Genomic DNA, 21,607 nt, shown 5'->3' on the forward strand with positions numbered 1-21,607 from the left:
TGCATAACATGTCTGTAATTTATGCAGGCTGACAAAAATCAGGGAACACTGGAGAGAGAGGTGGAAAAAAAAATTTTAAAAAAACTCTCCGAAGTTGCACAATGAGTTACAGCCAGAAGGAGAACTGGAAAGTTGGTTCTCTTGAATGACAGCCCAGCAGGATACATTACATTAAGCCTTTCCCCTACTGCTTTACCAGTCAGTTTTACCAGTCAAGACTCGCCAATCAAATGAAAGTCTGCTGAAAATGTCTTAAACATACCTAAGTTCCATCCAAAAAAATAAAAAGGAAAAACCACCATTCCCATAGATCCAGAGTAAGAACCACTGAGCTAAATCTGACAAATAAAATAGACCCTGACCTGTCCTCTGGATCCAGGATCCAACACTAAGGATCACATCTACAAAGCCTAAATAATCACTCATCTCCTAATTCTAAACTCAGCAAGGTTGCTTATGTTACACCTTGGAAATTATCACCCCCCAAGGAGTGTCCAGGCACTGTCTGAGCAAGAGAGGGTCAGCCCAGGCCAAATCTGCAGAAGGGACTGTGGTAAGAATTAAATACCATAAATTTAAAACCCTTTCCAGTACCTCAGAGGGCTCCAAGAGAGCTGGAGCAGAACTCAGGACAAGGGATGGAAGGACACAAGTGAATTGCTTCAAACTGCTGGAGAGCAGCTTTAGATGGGGAGAAATTTTTGGTTATGAGGGTGGTGAAGCCCTGGCACACATGGTCCACAGAAGCTGTGGCTGCTCCTGGATCCCTGAGAAGTGTCCAAGGCCAGGTTGGATGGGGTTTGGAGCAACCTGGGATAGGTGAAGGTGTCCCTGCCCATGGCAGGGGTGGAACTGGATGGTGTGGGGAAAAAAACACACTGGCTGTGAAAAGCCAGTGTCCATAAAGTTGCAGAACTCCTCTGTCTCTTTTATTTGACTAGAGGGAGAGAGAGTCCACTGGGGCATTCCCCCATGGGGTTTCTCTCTCTCTCGGTTTCAGAGGATGAAGCCTCTTTTTATCCTTAACTCACCCTCTTCCTTTCCCATTGCTGAGGTACCAGGAAGGTGCAGCCTTCCCAAACCACAAATTCCCCCTTGAACGTATCATTTCCCCCAAAGCTCAGCAGTTCAGGCTGTCTAGTTGAGGGATTTGCCCAGACCCATTTGTCCAACTCTAAAGTTCAGGAGTTGTGGTTAAAAATCCTGAGTTTTGTAAGGAACTTGTGGGGGTTGTGGTTGGTAGAGACATTCAGGCCCATTTCAAACATTAACACCAATTCCTCCTAAAGATCCCTCATCCATCGTTTGTATGGGCATTAGCACCCATCTTTCCTTTCTTTAATTAAGGTGACTTCCAACCCAAACCATTCTTTGATTTTCCATCTTACTGGGATGCTGTAATTCCCTGAAGTTCTTGGAGAAGGAAGGAAGCATTCACAGCTACCACTGTGCTTTCCATCTTTTGGAAATGGAGATATCCATGAGCTCCCAACAACCAGAGAAAAACTCCTATCCATCAATACTGCTGCCTGAGCTCCAACACCCACTGCCTTTGAACTCAACAGCATTTTCACCAGATAAATGCTCCACTGGGATCCTTTCACTTAAATGAATGTAATGCCCAGTTATCCCCAAGGACATTTCTTTGGGTTTCAGGGAGTTCCAGAAATATGGCACAGGCAGCTCTTCTACCTTCAGGCACCATCAAGGCAGGTGAAGCTAATGCAGGTTACAGAGCTCCACAGAATAAATCAAATAAAACTCCAAATATCCCAGCACACAACTGCCAGAGCAGTTGGACTTTATTAACTTCTCTGGGGCCACTTACAGATTTCAAGTTAAGCAGCCACTTAAAATGTTTTGCTGGAGTAAGGCCTGGAAAAGCAATAATTAACTGTACAGGAAGGTTGCCTAGTTTTGATATATCAGTGCTAAAAGACCATGATAATTTTCCTTGACTCAACTCACATCTTCCTGGAAAAGCAGCTAAAAAAAGTGATGCTCCCTGCTTGAGTTCAGAGCAGTAAAAGCCTGATAGTTGATTCATTTTATCCTCACCCAGCAATTACGGGCAATAATTACAGATGATTTTGCTGAATAGAAGAATAATGTGTCCTAAATGTGTTTATAAATACATAAAACCTAGGAGGAATTCAAAGAGCCATTAGGAGGGATCAACTAGCCTGAGCTCTGGCCTGCAGGAGTCATTAGTGTTTGTGGACTGCCCTTTTTAGCAGAGCTAAAACACCAGCTCAAAGAGCAATTAGGGAGCAGATCAGCAGCCTCCACCAGCAACAGGCAGGATGCTGCTAGTCCAAAACGACAACAAAAAAGTCCAGGAAAAATCTGAAACCCAGTTCTGGTACATGGAAATCCATCACCATACACGGGTAAGGAGGTGAGTCACCCAACCAAGCTGGAAATGCATCTTCCAACAGAGCCAGGGGACCACAAAACTGCTCCAGATGATCCCCTCAGCCTAAATACAAATACTCAGCTCAACTGCATGGCCCCTTGATGTCCTTCCAACCTAAATTATCTTATGGATCTAAGATCCAAGAATGCAGGTCCTCAAGTCAGGCCCAACTTGACCAGAAACTCCTCAGCTCTGAGGTGAGCACAGTTTGTGTTTCAAGGGTATAATCAAACTGCTCACTCTAATGGCCTAATGAGCTCAAAAGAAACTTCAGGCTGAAAGCAGGAAACTCCAGAACAGCAGAAACAGGGGAAAGGGGGAAAAGTTTTCAAGGAAAACAAGACAGCTTTCTTCACCACCAAGAGGATGAAAAGCTTCATAGTGCCAGCAGACATCTTACCTGAAGTGCAGGGCACAAAGCTCCATCTCAAACCAGAGGAAATCACTCTGACAAGGAGTGAAATTAAATGAATCCAGCACAGCTAGCACAGTCAGAGGCATCCTCCTTGAGGAGCACAGCCAAAACCAACCACTCCAGCTGAAGCACTTGAGACCAGAAAGGATCCCCACACTCATCTTGCTGCTTTTTACATGATCCAGACCCTCCCATCCCAGGCAGGAGCCTGGGAGGACACAGCCCCCAAAATCACAGCGTTAAGCACCAGCACATGTGGCTGATCTGCAGCCTTGTCTCCAACCTGTTGAGATTTTATTAACTTAATTGCTACTGGGTAGCTCCTCCTCCATCTGATTGGGCTCCAGCTGAATTCAGACCTACCCTTAATGGGGCTAATAATCCCACACCGACACAAATTTAAATTTAAGCCTATTTATTTAATCTTTTTCCCCTGACACTATTTACAGAAGAACACATCCTTATAAGAACGTGTTACACAGAAATAAGGGAGCAGATATTTTAAAGAAGGTAGAGTCACACTAGATGTAAAAAAAGAAATTGTTTATGATGAAGGTGGGGAGACCCTGGAAGTGTCCAATGCTAGGACAATGCAGCAACCTGGGATAGAGGAAGATGTCCCTGCCTATGGCAGGGGGTGGATTTTGATGGTCTTTAGGTCACTTGCAACCCAAACTATTCTAGAACTCTGTATCCACTCATGTGCTGCTGGTTGGGTGCCAGAGAAGCAATCACAGCCTTGTGGTTTGCCCATGTGGACAAGCCTCCCCCAGGAACAGGAGCAAGGCTGGCCAGCCACACGCCACACAAAAACTATTTCCATTTAACATATTTGGGTTATTTCCTCTGGGGATCATCTGCCAAAAAAAACGCCAGCAAGCAAAACCCTACAAATAAACACCACCCTGCTCCTGCACAGCTGTGGCTCTCAGCTGCACACAGGCCTTTGTAGAGACAGAAATACAGTCATCTTCTGCAGCAAAGGGAGACACGTAAGGAAGTTTGGATTTATGATGAAAGGGTCAGGAGTTGCAAGCACAGGTTTATTTTCAATTCCAGACACTCCTAGCAGCAATATAAAGTAGCCACGTTAAACTCTCTGGAGCTTCTCTGCCTGGCAATTTCATGTTAACGACTTTCCAGAATGAAGGAGGAGGTGAGGGCATGAATTCACTTCTAAAGCTGCTGCCAGGGTGGCTGGGATAGCAGGGAGAGGCAAAGGGAAGGTCTAAAGAGGTGGGAATAATATCAGCAGTTCTCACATCCTGCCTGAGCAGTTAAAATCCAACCCAGAAAGTCACAGCCAGCAGGTAACTTGGAAGGAAAGGGGGCCTGCAGTTGGAATGTTGGACTGGAATCACTTCCATCATCCCACACCAAATTCCCACTTGCAAATGAGGGAATGTTTCTCACCACCACCCTGCCACAGGGAAACTGAGAAGCACAGGTTTATAAGGTGCTCTGCATATCCAAAATATCTTCATCTCAGATGGATTGGCAGCTCCCAGGGTATAAATGTCCTCCCCTTGCTCAGCAGCTGCCTCTCTACCTGGTTGTGTTCTGCTCCTGCCACCTCTGCCTGTGTCACCAACCAGGGCTTCATCTGCAGCTGTGTGACATCATGGCCAAGTGTCACAGTCACCACAGAATGCAAAAGAATGGCCCTGATTTACAGGATTCTGGCTGGCATTTGCCTCCTCCAGGATTATCAAATAAATAATTAACACATCCAAGCCCTCCTGGAGGGGATGGGTTTACAAGGCTGGTGCTGGCTCAGTCCCAGAGGGATTTGCTGAGTCCCCAAAACCCCCAAATTCAGCAGAAGGGTCAGAGATTTGGTTACATCACCTCCTTCCCTTCCCTCATCTCATTCCCAGCAGGAGCAAACACACTGGCATTGCACGAGTGGCAAAAGCACCAAATATCAGAGGACAGGGGCAAACAGTGCTCACAATGCACCAATTGTCCCTTAAACATCTGCTTTCACTGTTTGCCTCTGAAACAGCCTCTGATAATCAAACACAGCCTAATCCACGTTTGGGGAAGAGCCTCGATAAAGGATTAGCCACCCCTCACTCCTCCTTGCTTTCACTCCAGCAGAATCTTCCTCCTCAATCAAAGCACCAGAGCCTTTTTTCCCAGATATCTCAGCAAGCTCCAGAGCAATTCCACAGACTCACCAGGGATAAAGGCTGTCCCAGTGGCCAAGTCTTGCCTTTGATTTACAGCTAATACCTAACAGCCCTGTCTTCATGTGGTGGCAGGTACTTGGCTCCTCTCTCCTGTTATCTCAGGCTTGGCTGATGTACAGGATGGAGGGAACACATTAATGGATGTCTGTGCTGCCAGCAGGGCCAGGGAGCCAACAGCAGTAAGAAATCAACAGTTAGAGTCATTGGAGTCTTTGCAAGGAGATATCCAAGGTCTTTTCCATCACCTGACTGCAAGATCTCCTTTCGTGCCTGACTGCAAGGGCTGAGTGAGGGTGAAGGTGGGTACATGAGCACTCAATAGGACATTTAAAAATCTGGAGAGATGGAAGGCATAGAAAAACCTCTCAGCAGAAATTTCATGAAGAGACACAAGCTAAGAAATTCAGGCTCTAGGTCACCTGCAGCAGGGGTGAGCCATAAATCCCCACAGAATGGAGCTGGAAATAATGGAACTCTCCCTGCAAATCACAGGATTTTAATTTCCTACGGCAGCAGGATGGGACCCAAGGTTTGTGCTTCTCCTGTTTGCCTGTGCACATTTTCTTGGTGGTTTGAGCATGTTTTGAGTGCAAGGTGAACTCCTGGTTGGACACTGCCTTGCCCTGCCCACAGCATCAATACACTTGGCATTCCTGAAGCTGGATTGACTCTCCCTCTGACCTCCTGCACTATCTCTGCTTCTGGCCATGATTTCCTGTGAAATCAAAGGATTTTGGCTCACCTGCCCTTCCTCCCCACAGAACTTCAGCAGAGCCATCACATTTCATCCTGCTGCTGTGTCGAGCTCTGAAATCCCAGTGCAGGAGGGACACGGCCCCTCTGCTTTCCCCTCCTGCCACATCATTCCCAGAATTTGATGCCTTCCCCATCCCAGGCATTCCTGACAGTGGGTCAGGAAAAGGCTGCAGGTTTGCCCAGTTGTAGATCTTTGTCATCTGCAGCTCAAAATTTTGTGGGCAGCAACCAAAGATAGCACAAACCACCAACCAGGCCCTCTTCAGAAGTCGGTCTGGAGTCTAATGACATCCAAAAATACCCAGCCCCATCTCCCCAGGGTGCTCTGTGATATAATAAAAGCTGGATCAAGAGCCAGCATTTGGAAATTCATTATAATTGCACGCTGCTTTTCACTTATGCACCCACAGAAGTGGTTACTGTGCACTTATATGTCACCATAAACAAATGACAGTGCAGTTCCAGTAACTTTTACCAATTACAGGGAAATTGCACCCACTGTGCTGAGAGGTTTTCATTCAGACACAATTCAGGAACACAAGAACAAGAGGGAAAGTTCCTCAAATTGGCTAGAGCTGGTGGTACAGGCATTTGGTTTTTAGGTCTGTAGTTTAAGCATCAGTTCAAGGACTGGTGTCAAGTTTCCAGAGTGCTGCAGAATCTTAATGGAGTACAGACTTTTTATGCCTGCATTTATGTTCCTGCTCTGCTGTAAGGCTTCCCAATAGTCTACACCGTGTTCCTCCACGTCGTAAAATTTGCAATTTCCTGAAGAGGAGCCTGCCTTTCTTTCAGAGAGCAACAGGTTCCTGTTCCTTCAGTCTTCAGGCCTTTTGCTCAGCAGAGCTGGGTGATTATCAGTAATTGTGGATAAAGGGAATTGTGCTGTAAATTCATGCTATAAATTCAGCATCCTCCAAGTTCTGCCTTTCTGTGCAGTGCCTAAAGATGTGCACAAACTGAATCCATTAGTGAGCCTCTACAAATTTTCTAGAGCCCAATATTGCAAAATTTAAACAATCCTGGTGCTAAGTTTGCTCTCCTTGCTTTTTATGTCACACCTCAGAGATGCAGAGCCCTACTTTCAGCATCTGCTGACCCCCTCACAGCCGTGGTGACACAATTGCAAAGATTTTTTTGTTTGCTTGTTCTCCATCTCTGGTTCCCACTTTTGCTGGGACAGCTCTGGAAGCAGCACTGGGCTGTTGTGGGCTCTGAGCACCCTGCTCTGGTGAGAGGTGTCCCTGTCCATGGCAGGGGGGTGGAACTGGATGAGTTTTAAGGTTCTTTCCAACCTAACCACTCTATGATGTTGTGATTAAAGGGAAATTGCTCATGTTCCCAGGAAGGAAAGTGATATTGTGATTTAAGTGGTATTCCCAGTGCCTTGGTTAGACCCCAAAAGTCTGATGTAGGCACAGAGAATGGACAGTAACTCCAGCAGCAATGCACACCGAGATAATGAAACATTCCATTCATGGAGATCTTCCCATTCCAAATCCCAAACATCAGTGTGTCAGCCAAATCTCCCTTTTGCATATTGCACTTCCATTTCCTCAGAAAATATCCAGCATCGTGGTTCCAAATCTCGGCATCAGCACCCCAAGCTGTGCAGACAGGGTGAAAATCACACTCCAAAGCAGTGTGGTCACTGAGGTTCATTCCTACAAGCCAGAAGGGTGGATGTGACCTGAAGAGCAGCAAGTGTGACTGTAAAGAAGGTGTAAAAGGAAGCTGAGCATTCCTGTGGTCCCATAAACTTCCCCTTGCTGGCTCAGAGGATCATATGGATGAAGTGTTGAAGGATAAACAGAGGAATATAATCTCTGTGGCTCTCAGATCAGTGCTTTGGAAAATTCACTTAAAATTTTTCGCATCCCAAAAAAAAAAAAAAAAAGAGATTATTGAGTGTGGAGACTCTGCCTTTGAAACTGCCACGGACTGTTGGGTAAATAAGCATTTAGGGATTTTTCAAAAGGGAAGTATTGATCAAATAAGCTGCTAGAGCTCTTCTGTAAGAACTTATTCCAGCAGCAAAGCTCTGTTACACACCTGAAACACAGCAGCACTGATATTCTCTGGTGCTGCTGTAGCTGAGACATGGAGAACGAGTCCCAGAGACAGGAAATCTTAGGTGAAAAGGGGTTTTGTGTAAGCAGAAAGACACCTTTGAGAGAAGGTGCTGCATTTTATCCCAAAGGATGCCACATTTCCCTGATCAGCCTTCTCATTCCTATTGAATGCACGCCAGCACCTGGTCAGATAAAGTCTGGCTGCCTCCCTTTGATGGCACCACCAGCAATTCACTGCACCACAATTGCTATAATTATTATTTTGTTACACAGGGAAAAAAAAAATCGTCATTTGGGCTGCAAAGTGCCACCAGTGCCAACAGCACTGCAGAAATGAAACAACAGGGCTGCTTTGCATGCAGGCAACACCTTCACCCCCAGAGCCCCGAGCCTCTTAAAAGCATTAATTAAGCCTCACCACGGTCCTGCAAAGGTGATTTAAGTGCTGTAATGAGTGAAATGTATGTGCTGTTGCTCTTCAGCACCGGGAAATGGTGAGAGCTTGGCTTGCTCAACAAATAACAGAGATGTGAGATCAAGGGCTGGCTTCTGTATCAGGGAGGATCGAGATGTGTCTGGTCCCATCATCTTGCAGAAGACGAATTTAAAGAAGCCTGGTTATCAGTTTAAACAACAAACTAAAGCACTCGAGCCCTGAAAGGGAAAATCTCCTGCTTGCAGCTGCTTATCTGTGCAGATCTCGGTGCTTGAGGAATTCAGAGTGTTTGTACAGGCAGTGTGCATTCGCTGAAGCTCCAACTGCTGCCCAATCTGGAAGCAGGACCGAGCAATTGGGAGGCTGCAGCCAGCCCTGGGAGCAGGGACACCATCACAATCACAGCCCTGTGTTTCCTGGCGTGGGATCCTCACCAACAGCTCCAACCCAAGAATGACCCCAATGGTCATTCCCTCGTTAGGAGGAGTGAATTTTTATTGTTCTCTCATTCTGCCTCTCCCACTCTCTCTCCTTGTCTAAATACGTGCCTGGCTAATATTGCTTGTTTACAGGACAAATCAGCTGGACAAATCCTATTATATTTTGGATCACTGACAACGACGGGGTAATGACATTGAAACAGGGAAATGCAGTGTTGTTCCTACTGATCTAATGTCACCCACATGTTCCATCAGCTACACAGCTCCCAGTGCTGCATGGAGAAAACAGAGGAATCTCTGTCTTTACCATTTAGTTCCAGGCCTATCTGGGTGTCTGGCCTTTCCTAGTGTTGATTATTTCTTTAAATATAGAATCATAGGATGGTTTGGCTCGAAAGGAACCTTAAAGACCAGTCAGTCCCACCCTGTGCCATGAGCAGGGACACTTTTCACTGGATAAGGTTGTTCAAAGCCTCATCCAAACTGCCCTTGAACATTTCCAGGGATGGAACTCTAGCCCCATCCTGAACCTGGATACAGCCTCACAACCAGGTCTGTGCTGGCTCTGCAAACACCAAATTTTGGCCTAAAGTTGTTGCCAAGTTACCCAAAGATTGTCCCATTCTTAATAAAACGCTTCTCAAACAAACTTAGAGCAAAAGCTATATCCTACAACAGCAAAGCCATGTAGGGGCCAGGCTGGGAGTGTCTGGGGCAGAAATATGGTCAGGTGTGATTCAGGCATCTCTCTGTGAATAAAACAGCTTTTTTCATCTCCATCTCCACGCTATCCTGTCTTCCCATATCTGTGTTATCCTACCAGCTACAATGGCAACCCATCCATGCAATTTGGATAAATAAAGTAAACTTCAGGAAGGGGAAAATAAATAAGTCTTTTGTTATATTCCTGGAATATAAATAAATAGACATGTGCATCAGATCTCTCCCAGAGGCTGAATATCTTCACTGAGCCTCCAAGTTCTGAGACAGACCCTGCCCTGTGTTTCACCCCGACAGCTCCACTGGCATCAGGAGAGAGAGGAAGGGTCTGTGCAGGATTTATCTCAAGAGCAAAGCTGAATCCAGCACCCCTCGACCCCCTCCTCAACAGAATGGGCATTGTACAACCTCCCCTGCTCCAGCTGCTTTAAATAGCATCAGCCTCACCAAGGGAGCTGGAGTCATTTTGCTTCTGGCTCTTCCAGGACATCTGGGGTTTGCTTTCTGCCTTTTTTTTTTTTTTTTTCCATTTTTAAAAAAAACCCTCTTGCACAAGCATTCCCCTTGGCGTGCCAGGCGACCTCCTGGCGAGGTCAGGTCTGAGAAGTCGCCAATCTCCTGGTGAGGAAGAGAATGTGAGGAGATCATGTGGAGACCTCCAAAAATGCAGAGCTGAGCCACAGGCGACCACAGGGCTCGACCACAGAAGAAAACAGCCTGGGTTGCTGGCAGGGAAAGCAGCAAAGAGCAGTTCCCAGAAATAAATCAAATTGTCCTCGAGGCAAGGAGCACAGGGGGGGATGGATGGATGGATGGATGGATGGATGATGGATGGATGGATGATGGATGGATGGATGGATGGATGGATGGATGGATGGATGGATGATGGATGATGGATGGATGGATGGATGGATGATGGATGATGGATGGATGATGGATGGATGATGGATGATGGATGGATGATGGATGATGGATGGATGATGGATGGATGATGGATGGATGATGGATGATGGATGATGGATGGATGGATGGATGGATGGATGGATGGATGGATGGATGATGGATGGATGGATGGATGGATGGATGGATGATGGATGATGGATGGATGGATGGATGGATGATGGATGGATGATGGATGGATGATGGATGATGGATGATGGATGGATGATGGATGGATGATGGATGGATGATGGATGATGGATGGATGATGGATGGATGATGGATGGATGATGGATGGATGATGGATGATGGATGATGGATGGATGGATGGATGATGGATGGATGGATGGATGATGGATGGATGGATGGATGATGGATGATGGATGGATGGATGGATGGATGATGGATGATGGATGGATGATGGATGGATGATGGATGATGGATGATGGATGGATGGATGGATGGATGGATGGATGGATGATGGATGGATGGATGGATGGATGGATGGATGGATGATGGATGGATGATGGATGGATGGATGATGGATGATGGATGATGGATGATGGATGGATGGATGGATGGATGGATGGATGGATGGATGGAGAGTCTGGAGCTTTGCTCACCTGCACACGGGCACCAGCAGGAGCTGGGGGATGCTCAGGCAGAGCCAACTGGTGCAGAGGTGGGATGGATGGTGGGGGAGGGAGCTGTGCCTGGAATATCTCAGACACAACAGCAGCTCTGCAGCCCTGGGGCCTGCTCTGCCCTCAATGAACATTTTGTGTGACATTTTGTCTCACCCAGACGTGAGAGAGCAGCTCTGTGAGAGGGTTTGGCACCCAGCCACTTCAAAGCAGAGGGTTTCCTCCTGTTTTATGCTTTGAGAGGAATTAAATGTTTTTGAGAGGCTTGTTTCCAATGCATGTTTGGGCTTTTTTCCCCCAGGACAATGAGATTTTGGGAAGGAGAGGTTTCATGGTGGGGGTGTTTCGGGGTGAAGGTAATTAATTACTGCCAGAATTATTTCTGCATCCACTGGTCAGGCAGTATCCTTTCAAGGACAGGTGTTTAATACTGAGAAACCTCCTTAATACCTCAAATGTAATCATAATACCTCAAATGTAATCATCCTCTCAACACAATTAGGCCTGGTTTACAGCCCTTAAGTGCAAGCTTCTGTTGATGTAGGGGATTAAGAGTTTTTGTTTTGCTCTGCCTCAGAGCACCCAAAGCCACTTTTTATTTCTCTGATTGGAGCACAGAGCACTTTGCAGAGGCAGGGACCTGTTCTTATCCCTGCTGGCTGAAAGCAGAGAGGTGGCACTTGGGAGAGAGAACCATCACCCAGGGAAAAGAGATGAACCCACATGCTGCCTGGGCTTCCTCACAGTGAAAGCAGGGGGAGAATTTCCCAATCCCAGTTCAGAGGGGCCAGGACCTTACTGGGAACGCTGGAGACATGAACTCAGTTGCTCTCCATTAGCTCAAGGAGCACAGCCCCAGACATCTCTGGCCATCACTGAGCCCAGCCATGAGAAATACCAGCTGTGTCCTGGAGAGAGCTCCCTGAGCTGCCTCAATTGGGGAGATAAGATGGAATTTCTCCCAGTGGAAGCGTTTTTCACCCCAGAGCAGAGCCAGCTTTGCAGGGGAGGTGATGCTCAGGCCTGCTGGAGGCAGAAGGTGCAGGGGGAGATTTGAAAATCACAGAGCTCAGCTGCAGAGACCCCAGTCTAGAGCCCCACCCAGTGTGTCCCCCTTCCTCCCCAGCTCAGATTCTGCCCTCTCCAGCCCCCAGTGTCAGCAGGAGGACACTTGTCACCTCTTATCACAGCTCTGGGTCCCTGGGCACACACACCATCCAACACAAACTGAGGTGACCAAGTGCACAAACACAGATCTGGCAGCCACCAGCCTGTTTGCTCCGGCTCCCAGTCTCCAGTGAGCATTCCCAGAGAGGCATTACAGCATTTCTGAGGGTACTGCCCTTCCAAAATCCGAACTTCGTCATTTCTGCGGGGGTTTCCTGCTCTTATTTGAGGAAGAAGAAGAATGCAGTGTTAAAAATTGACCAAGAACTGACCTCAGCTGTCCATAAACCCTTTGAATCACAAACACCAGCCTGTAAAATTTGGAGTAAAGACGTGTACACAAAATTTGTGCGTGGTCTGTCCAGCTGGGATGAGCAAAAAGTGCTGTTGTGCAAGCACCAGTGGCACTGACACACACAGGGGTTTACTTAGGATAGCCCAACTGGCAAACAGGGAGAATATGAGGTAAAATGAAGCTGATAACTCATCCCTGTGATTGATCCATTCCCCTGGGAAAGAGTCAGGCTCACGTTCTCATCAATCCAGCCAGGAGAAATGGGCAGGGCTGGGTGAACAAAATACCAAAGCACCTGGATTGCATGGAGCTCCTTCCACACATTCCTTTTCCTAAGGACTAAGTAAAAACTAACACTCCCTTTTCCCCAACCTTTCACTTTTAAGGGAAAATGGGAGAAATAACAAATAGGGATGACAATTCTTGGGGTTTTTTGCTTATAAAGTGATTTTTTTTTCTCTCAAAGCATCCCTTTTTTCCAGCAGCTCTAGCTGGTTCTTCTTTCTAAATGAAAATGTTCTTCTGCCCACCATGCCAGAGAGGAATGTAAGAGCAAGGAAGATATTCCCTCCTCCTGCAACAGGTGGGCACAGCACTAAGATCCAGGATTCCCTGGGCTACAAATTGTGGGTTTATGCTCAGCCAACCCCCCCTGTAAAACAACCCCCTGCTGCTCCCCATGCTGGTGTCTCTGTGTCCTGTTAACACTGGGCATGATGAACACAAGCCTGGAAGGAAGAGGAATATGAAACAGGCTGAGAAATCTTGGCCATCCCTGTTAACACCAGTGATTACAAACAGAATCCCTGGAAGGAAGAGGAATATGAAACAGGCTGAGAAATCTTGGCCATCTCTCCCCTTCCCAGGAGTCAAGCTGACTGTCCCATACCATACACAAATTTTCCACCACCTGAGCTGGAAATGGCCCTTCCTAACCTGGTGGGATGGAGCAGGAGGGAGCCCAAGGGTCACCCCTGTGCTGCCAAAGGAAAATGTCTGTGCACCCAGCTGGCCTCTAAACACGCCCAACATGGAAGGATTAACCCACAGACTCCTCCTGAATCCAGCTAAACCCCGTGACAGCAGCGGTGCTTGCTCGGTGGGCATCAGGGATGGGCAGGGGATGCAGGGAAAGCAGGAGAGAGCAAAGAGCAGAGCCCATTTGAGGAATAAATGCACGGAGATGGTGCAGGACTCTCAGAGATTTCACCAGTGCTTTGGAGGTTTTGGGGAGTTACCATCAGGCACCAGAAGCACAGGAAGCCTTCACAGCCAAGTCGCTCGTCAGACAATGGCTTGGGACTCAAACATCCACTTCTGGTAGCAAAGTGTTGGGAAAATATTGCCCAGCTCTTCACACAAGGCCTTTTGTTGGCCAGTCAGCTTTGAAAACATTTCTGTTCTCCCCCAAGTGACAGCGCTGCCATGAAAAACAGGAAGAGACTGAATACAGCAATTTAAACAGTCAAACCCCATTTCCTGCCAGAAGGAAAAGAAAATACCAGCAAAAGGCAGAAGCCAGGCAGGAGTTGGGGACTGACACTATGATTATCTTGGACAGATATTGGTGCTGCATATCTGGTAGGAGCTGCAGTGATGGAGGTGACGCCTTTTGGGGCAGGGACTGGAGTCTCTTAGGCTGGGAGGCAGATCAGGCTGAGCAGGAGGCCAGGATCTCCCAGGAGAGCAGCCCTGGGGTGTGAGCAGCTCCTGAGCTGACAGGCAGGGTCACATGCCAGCAGCACCCCGGATTTGGGACTTCATTGCCAGCCAAAGTTCCAGCAGGATCTCTGCTCTAAGTCAGTCTCCAGTACCCTCCTCTTCCTCATCCACGCTTTTTGTCTCACAGCACTTCACCTGCCTGGTCCCCAGGGTAGAGGGAAAGGCTCCCCTGCCTCCTCTGCTGAGCATCCCAGGAGTGGAACTCTCACCAGGCTTCAAAATGCACCCATTAATCTTATTTCATTGTAATGGCAATCAACAAATCCCCCAACAACCAATTCCTGTACAGAAATGGCACATTTCCATCTCCAGCTTCCTCTCAAACTGCCTTTTTTTGCCCCCCTCCCTTTTCTTATTTTTTTAAGAAATCCTCCATTTCCCAACAGTGTCACAGAACCACAGAATGGTTGGAAAGGACCTTAAAAGCTCATCTAGTCCAGCCTCCTCCTAGGAGCAGGGATAACTTCAACTAGATCAGGCTGCTCAATTACAAAGTTTATGAAGGACAGTGAAACCACAGCCTTCTTTACCCAACATGAAGCTGCTTTTCTGTTTTAAGAAGCCTATTTTTTCTCCTCCCTGCCTTTGCCAACACCCTGCATGTCCACAGAGCCAAAGGGTTTGAAGGTGCCCTCTGACTGTGTAAGTAGGAATGGCTTCAGTATCCAGAGAGGAGATTTAGATTCCGCATGAGGGAAAGCTTCCTCACAGCACAGACAGATTTTAGGGAGAGAGAGGAATCTCCATAGCCAGAGGTTAAGAACAGGTGAGACAAACATCTGTCAGACACGTTATAAGTAGGGCAGAAGGGCAAATCAGATGACCTCATAAGAATCCTTTTTTCCCAGCCTCATTTTTCTCTGATTATATGAATTTCTAAGCATTTGGGGTCAAGTGTACTGCTTAAATATAAGCTATTATCCTGCTTTTGCAGAGAGGTATTACCTGAGACCATTCATCACCTGAGTGAAACATCACCATTTTGCAAATCAACAGCCCAGACATAAAAATCTATCATTTTTTTTTCTGATTAATGCTGAAGATGAATGGGAGGACAGCTGTAACACGGGGATGGGAGAGGATTGGAATGGAGGATTCTCCATTTACCTCTGGACCTTCACCTTTGCCACTCTAGAAATTCTGCTACCACACTGCTGATATCTACAGCAGGCACTTGGCATGTCACACAGAGCTTTCTGGTTTTATCTTTGCCTTGACCTTTGCAAACCAGACTGGGACAAGTCTCCAGGACATTCAACCCTGCAGGACATCTGGTGACCCAGTGCCTCCCACTGAATACCGACCATGAGACAAAGTTTGTCCAGCCAAGGTCTTTCCTGACCTCAGCTCTCTCAGCTCCAGATGTAACCGAGCTGCCTGACCAGAGGAGCTACAGAATCTGCTACTGGGGACCAGAGCACTGTTCCCCACATCCCTGGAATTATTTGTGTGCACGTTGCAGGTTAGGAGAGTTGTGCTGGGAATGGTCCCCAGGAGATTCCTCTAGCCCTGAAATAACCTTGAGCAAAGCAGGAGCAGAAGCATCCTGTCATGTGGTTCCCCTTTGAGTCATTTATTGCCCCGTTAGAAATATTAGAAAAATTAGAAGAATATTTGTTACTAAAAGCCAGACCTGATAGGCAAGGACAGTGCAGTGAGCCCAGCTCCTCAGCCCTACAGCTGATACCACAAAGAATCCCAGAATGGTTTGGGTTAAAAAGGATCTTAAAGATCACCCAGTGCCACCCCTGCCATGGGCAGGGACATTTTCCACTGTTCCAGGGTGCTCCAAGCCCTGTCCAGCCTGGCCTTGGGCACGTCCAGGGATGGAGCAGCCACAGCTGCTCTGGGTAAGCAGTTCCAATGCCTCACTACCCTCTGTGTAAAGAATTTCTCCCTAACACCTAATCCAAACCTCTCCTCTGTCACTTTGAAATGCTCAGTGCCCAGCACATCAGCTGGAGCTGTTCTCATACAGAACTTCAGCTGCTGAAGGCAGGGCAGCAAAGCTGAAGTTCAGCTCCAGCCTGGACCATAGGCAGGTTAAACCTCTGTTTGCACCAGCAGGGAAACATTTGCCATCCACACAAACCCGGGGAAAGGCTCAGTGATGGCTTGGTAATTGGTTTTAGAGCTGCCTCTAACACATGTGCTGTGACAGAGCAGCAGTGCTGGGGCTTGGCTGGCAAGCAGGACATCAGCAGAGGAGACCAGGCTCTCACAGACACACATCCAGCCTCCAAAATACTTCACCAACCATCAAATATTTTCCAAGCTTAGTGGCTGGACTCTGCAACCCCTCTCAGCAGCCAAGTCACTAATACCACTTCCCTCGGGCAGCACAGCTGATCTCAGGCAGGGCTTGCCAGCAGCTCTAAGTAGGCTCATTTAAGGAGAGGACAGCCTACTTAGTTACACACTTCAGGCTTCCCGATTTTAATTCAAGCATCTCCAGGCTTTTTTGCGGTGTCCCTGATTCACAGTGAAGATGCACACTCATAAATATGCTCTAACACTTTTCCCCACCGTGTCCTCCCTCCAACCTCTGTCCCTACTCAGTCTGACATCAGTTTTCTCGGTTTGGGACTCACCCCACGAGACACAAGAAAGCTGTTGGCTTTTTTTTGCTCCTGTCTAAAGCCACAGAAGGCAGGACTGGGAGCTTTAAAAACCCGCTAATTGGAGAGGTCCAGCACTGCAAACGTTAGCGTGGAGCACAAGCAGAGCAAATATGCAAATGCATGGAGAGGCTTAAGAGCCCAGGAAAGAAACTCCAGTGGGAAGCTCCCAGCTTAAATCTAAAGGCAGCCCTTTGAATGTGCACAGGCCTTGAGGCTAAACAAAAAAAATCAAAGCCAGATTTGGGCACAGCCTTTCTCCCTGTGCAGTGCTCCACAGGGAGCTTTGCAGGTCTAGGCAGAAGAGATCCCAACTAAAATCAAGGACTTGTCCCTTCAGTGTGGGAGAATGAGAGCAGGGCAAGGTCAAGCAAGGACACCGAGGGGTGTAAAGGGGAATTAGGGCAGAGTAAGGCAGGATCAGTGTCCTTGCAATGAGATTCCCATCCACATTCATTATGGTCTGTCCTTGTCCTGCCAAGGAGCATCAGAAGAATCCCCCAGAAAACAAGGCTTGAGCACAAAGGAGCAATCCCATATCCTGAGCACTGCCTGCCTGGAGATTATGGGGCAGGAAAGCACTCTCCCTGTTCCCTTTGCTCAGTTTCTCCCTATTCCCTTTGCTCAGACTCGCCTCTCACTTGAAAGAGCTAATTAAGGAGGGGAATCAAAGCCTGGGGAAGCAGCTCCTGCAGCCCTGGGTACGGTGCTGGCTGTAATGCCCATGTCTGTGCCTGCCATCAAAGCCAGCCCTGTGCACATCCCTGCAATGGCACTCGGAATAAACCGAGGCAATTCCTCCAGACCATTTGTAGGTCAGACAGACCAGCCTCTTCCTCAATCCTGCTCTTAAATCTTGCAGTGTTTAATCCTTGATCTGCAGCCAGGCCTTAATTTCTCAGTGCAGAGCTGGCTGGAGACTGGAAAGCGAGGGGTTTTGATGGTAAATGACCAGCGCTTCTCAGCCCTGGAAGAAATGAAGCCTTGGCTTCATAAAGTTCCCTGAATAAATCCTGCCCCTGCTCCAGCCCAGGGAAACAAAATTACACCAGCATACACAGAAATGGGCACAAGCCATAACATCTCTAGGCCCTGTTTTGGTTTAGGTTTGAGTCGAGAGTGCTCTTGGGTCTAAGTGATTTCACTCCTGTGATTTACACCAAGAAGTAACTACAACAGGGTAGATGACACGAAGAACCTCCTAAATATTCCAAGGCCCCTCAGTTTAGCTCATCAGCAAACACAGCATGTCTGCTGATTCCTTCATCAGCTTCTCCATGAGCTAACTGGGGCAGGAACTGGTTAAACTGGGTGGTGTGGTGAGCAGGAGGCAGAGCCAGGACCGGGACCAGGCAGTCTCAGTTCCTTGGTCTGTGCTTTAAGGTTGGTTATCTGAAGATAAAGCCTGTTTATACATGAGGAGGGCAAGGTGGGGTGCTCAGGGTCCTCACTTACCGCGCTGCTACAGGGAATGTCCTTGACCTTGAGCCAGGCCAGATCTAACGTCCCCTCTCCCCTGTAGCAGGACTGAAGCCTGTCCTTGATGCGGTCGTTGATGTTTTTCAGGACAAAGATGCAAAGAGCAGACTCATCCAAGGACTTCATCTTCCTTTTCTGCCCCTTGGAGAAGACTGTGAAGAGGATATCATCCTCGGGGCCAACGCCCAGAGACCTGGCCAGGATGGCTCCAGCCTTTGACAAGTAGGCAGCCTGGAGCAATCGATATTCCACCCCGTTCTTCTCACAGCCAATGGGCACCTCCACATAGGAGTTAAAGGCCGTGTCCTCCTTACAAAGCCTCACCAGCTTGGAGGTATAAACCTGCTCCTTGGTGGTGGAGCCGGGTGGGGAGATCATCTCAGGCTGCAGAGTCAGGAAGTACACAAAGTTCCCGCTGCTGAAGCCGTAGATGTAGTAGATATCAAAGTCGGGGATGATGGTAAAGGTGTCTGAGGGGATCTTGATCATAGAGGCCACAAACTCATCGTGAAAGACATAGGCAAACATCCCATCAGCCTCGGAGTTCTTGGTGAGCTTTCTGCTGGAGATGGTGGGGAAATACTCCGGTTTGCCATCCACGGCCGTGGCAATGAACAGCTTGTCGTCCATGTTGCTGTAAGAAACAATGACTCCAAAAACAGAGCCACTCTCGTTCACCCCAGAGAGGTAATGCTCCTTCTTGTGGAAGGGCTCTCCCAGCTTGAAGAGGTCATCCAGCCTCAGGAGCTTGCAGATGCCCTGGTACAGACTCCCACAGGCTATCAAGCGGTTCTCCTTGTAGTCTATGAGGAGCATTTTGTTTATGTTGTTGGTGGGAGTCAAGGGTTCATTGCAGGTTTGGACTATCCTGGGAGGATAACACTTGGGATTGTCATCGTCAGGACCGGTCTCGTGGGTCACCAGGACCTTCAGGTCACTGGAGAGTTTGTAGATCCTGTTGACAGCCCCCAAGTAAATGTGCCCAGTTCTTTCATCCACCACCAAGTGGTTGAAGTTTCCCTCTGCTTGTTCTCCAGTGAAGGTGATGAAGGGTCTCTTTGGATGGGGTGGCTGCTGTCTGCCAAGAGGTGACACTGTGGTGGACAGCAGGAGGTGAGAAACCAGGCAAGTCCATTTCCACATGGCCGGCGACATGATTAGAGAGGTTTGTATTCCCAAGGCAGCGAGGATTAGGAGCTGTAAAACTCTTCAAAACACCAATTCCCTGGCAGATTCTGTCCTACAAGCAGAGAAAAAAGAAAACAAAAGTACATTACTATGGAGTATTCCTTCCTCCTCCCTCCTTCACAACCATGCCATCATCAGAGCGTATTTAATTGCTAATCCTCCCTTTCTCCACTCTGAGCTCTCTACTTAAAACCAGCACAAAGAGAGCCCTCCTGACAGAAAAGATGCTGAGAGAAAAAGCAGAAATCACACAGCAGAGTAATAAATCAGCACCCTTTCCCTCTCCATCACACAACCACGTGCCCCACGGTGCAGCATAAATATTGACTGGAAGTGCAGAAGGGTAATGGTAAAAACATCACCCAGCATTGCTGTTTGCACTGCCAGCGTCAGCCCAGCTGTGTATTTGCTATCTGAGACGCCAGAACTGCAAAAGGATTATTATCCTGCTCCTCTGGACGAGGCACTGAAGCCTAGAGAAGGTCAAGGATCTGCCTACAGGGATGGGGCCAGATGGATGATGAGCTCTCCCATAGCCCTTGAAGTTTGCCAGGAAGGAGCCAGCCCTGGTGTGACATTAACATCCTTTCAGGGAGATCTCAGTCCAGAACAGGCCTGTTTGAGCAGGAGCTCTGTGCCTTCCAGATCAAAGCTGCCTCACACCAGCCCAGCCTGGAGCACAGAGCCAGGGGTTGTGGTGTGCCAGCTGTCACTGCCACATCTGCAAAGGGCTGGGAGCAAACAGAGCACTGGGTTTGGAGCACTCCCTCCCCTGGGCTCCACCCACTTCACAGGCCAGGGAACATCATCTGAAAGAGATCCAGCTCTCCTGGGAATCTTGAGTGACTGAGGAGAAAGGGGTTGTTTATCTACCAGCAGTGATAAAACCTAAAGCGCCGTGAAGTAGGAAAACCAACGACCCAAGCATCAGCCTGGTACCTTTCCAAAGAGAGGGAAGAGGCTTTCCTTGCATCACTCAGTCCCTTAAAATCTCCCAGGTTTTAACCATGGTGATGGGAGCAGAATGGGGTTCAAACATTTGGTGGGCACATCACCAAGCCCCATGGAAACACTTCTTCCTACTCAGCACACCCATCTGCTCCCTTTTCCTTCACTTTTTTTGGTTGCTTCTGTACGAAGAACAGATTTTATGGCCCCAAAGAGCATGTGGGAGGTGGAGTTCTACCAGCTCAGGTCTCACAAGCCAAGCTCCTCAATGAGTGCTGACCACACAGACCTGGTGGCCAGGCCCTTCATCCCTCTGTCAGTCCTGATCAGAACTTCACAAAGCTGTCCTTGGTTTTCAAAAGGACACAAGCCAAACACAGCTCCACTCCTGCAGTGTCCCAGCCCCTCTGTCACAGGGGTGTAACCAGTGATGACAGCCAGGCTAGCACAAGTAGGAGGCAAGGAAAAAAATCCCTGTTTGCAGATCCCAGCAGGGAGGAAGATGTGACAGTGACACAGGTCTGGATGTGCAGCTTTTTCAGATCTCTGCAGCTCTGCCAACACTGGTGGAACTGAAAAAATTACTTCAACAAAATAATAGGGAGAATAAATCCCACGTTATTTTGACCCGTAGGTTGATTAGATCTGATAGTGGAAAGGGTAAGTCTGGGCTTGTAGAGCAGCCACCACTTTTATGCCACCCCAAATATTTCAATATTCTCACACAGCAGCCAGAATTTCCAAGCTGTTGTAGGATCACCTTCACCTCCTGCTGCCCTCCCTGCTGCAGCAGCCACAGTCTTTGGATGGATGATGGACAAAGGTCAGCCCACATTTACTTTAGTCATGTTTACCCTGTTCTGCTTTGCCTCTCTGGTCAAGCAAATATTTAATAAAACCAAGCTTATAGCGCAGAGTTTGTCTCACGAGCTCTGCAGGGCTAGGCAGGCTGCTCACGTAGGCTGTTAATAACCTTTATTATGATGGATAGAGCAGGGATGGGATGAGTTCTCCCCACACAACCATTCCTCTTTCCAAAGAGCCCATCCTTGAGGGAGCAGCAGAAGAGGGAAGCTGTCCCTGTTTGAGTCCTGTGTTCAGAAACATCACGTGGTGACCCTGAGCACCAGCTCCCGTCGCTGATGAATTATGATCCACAT

The 21,607-nt window shown here is 48.0% G+C and overlaps 1 protein-coding gene across 4 annotated transcripts in view; it reads right to left on the bottom strand.

Annotated features, from left to right (window-relative positions):
• PLXNA4 (plexin A4) overlaps nt 1–21,607 on the bottom strand; it is a 429,648-nt gene that overhangs the window by 383,344 nt on the left and 24,697 nt on the right. For all 4 annotated transcript variants that reach the window (XM_088165989.1, XM_088165988.1, XM_014882536.2 and 1 more), the window contains exon 2: nt 18,288–19,551. In XM_088165989.1, the coding sequence (XP_088022115.1) occupies nt 18,288–19,466 (1,179 nt within the window). In that variant the 5' untranslated portion in view covers nt 19,467–19,551. The remainder of the gene's footprint in view (nt 1–18,287; nt 19,552–21,607) is intronic.

Source organism: Sturnus vulgaris, chromosome 5 (genome assembly GCF_052056855.1).
Source record: "Sturnus vulgaris isolate bStuVul1 chromosome 5, bStuVul1.hap1, whole genome shotgun sequence".
NCBI classification, from domain to species: domain Eukaryota; kingdom Metazoa; phylum Chordata; class Aves; order Passeriformes; family Sturnidae; genus Sturnus; species Sturnus vulgaris.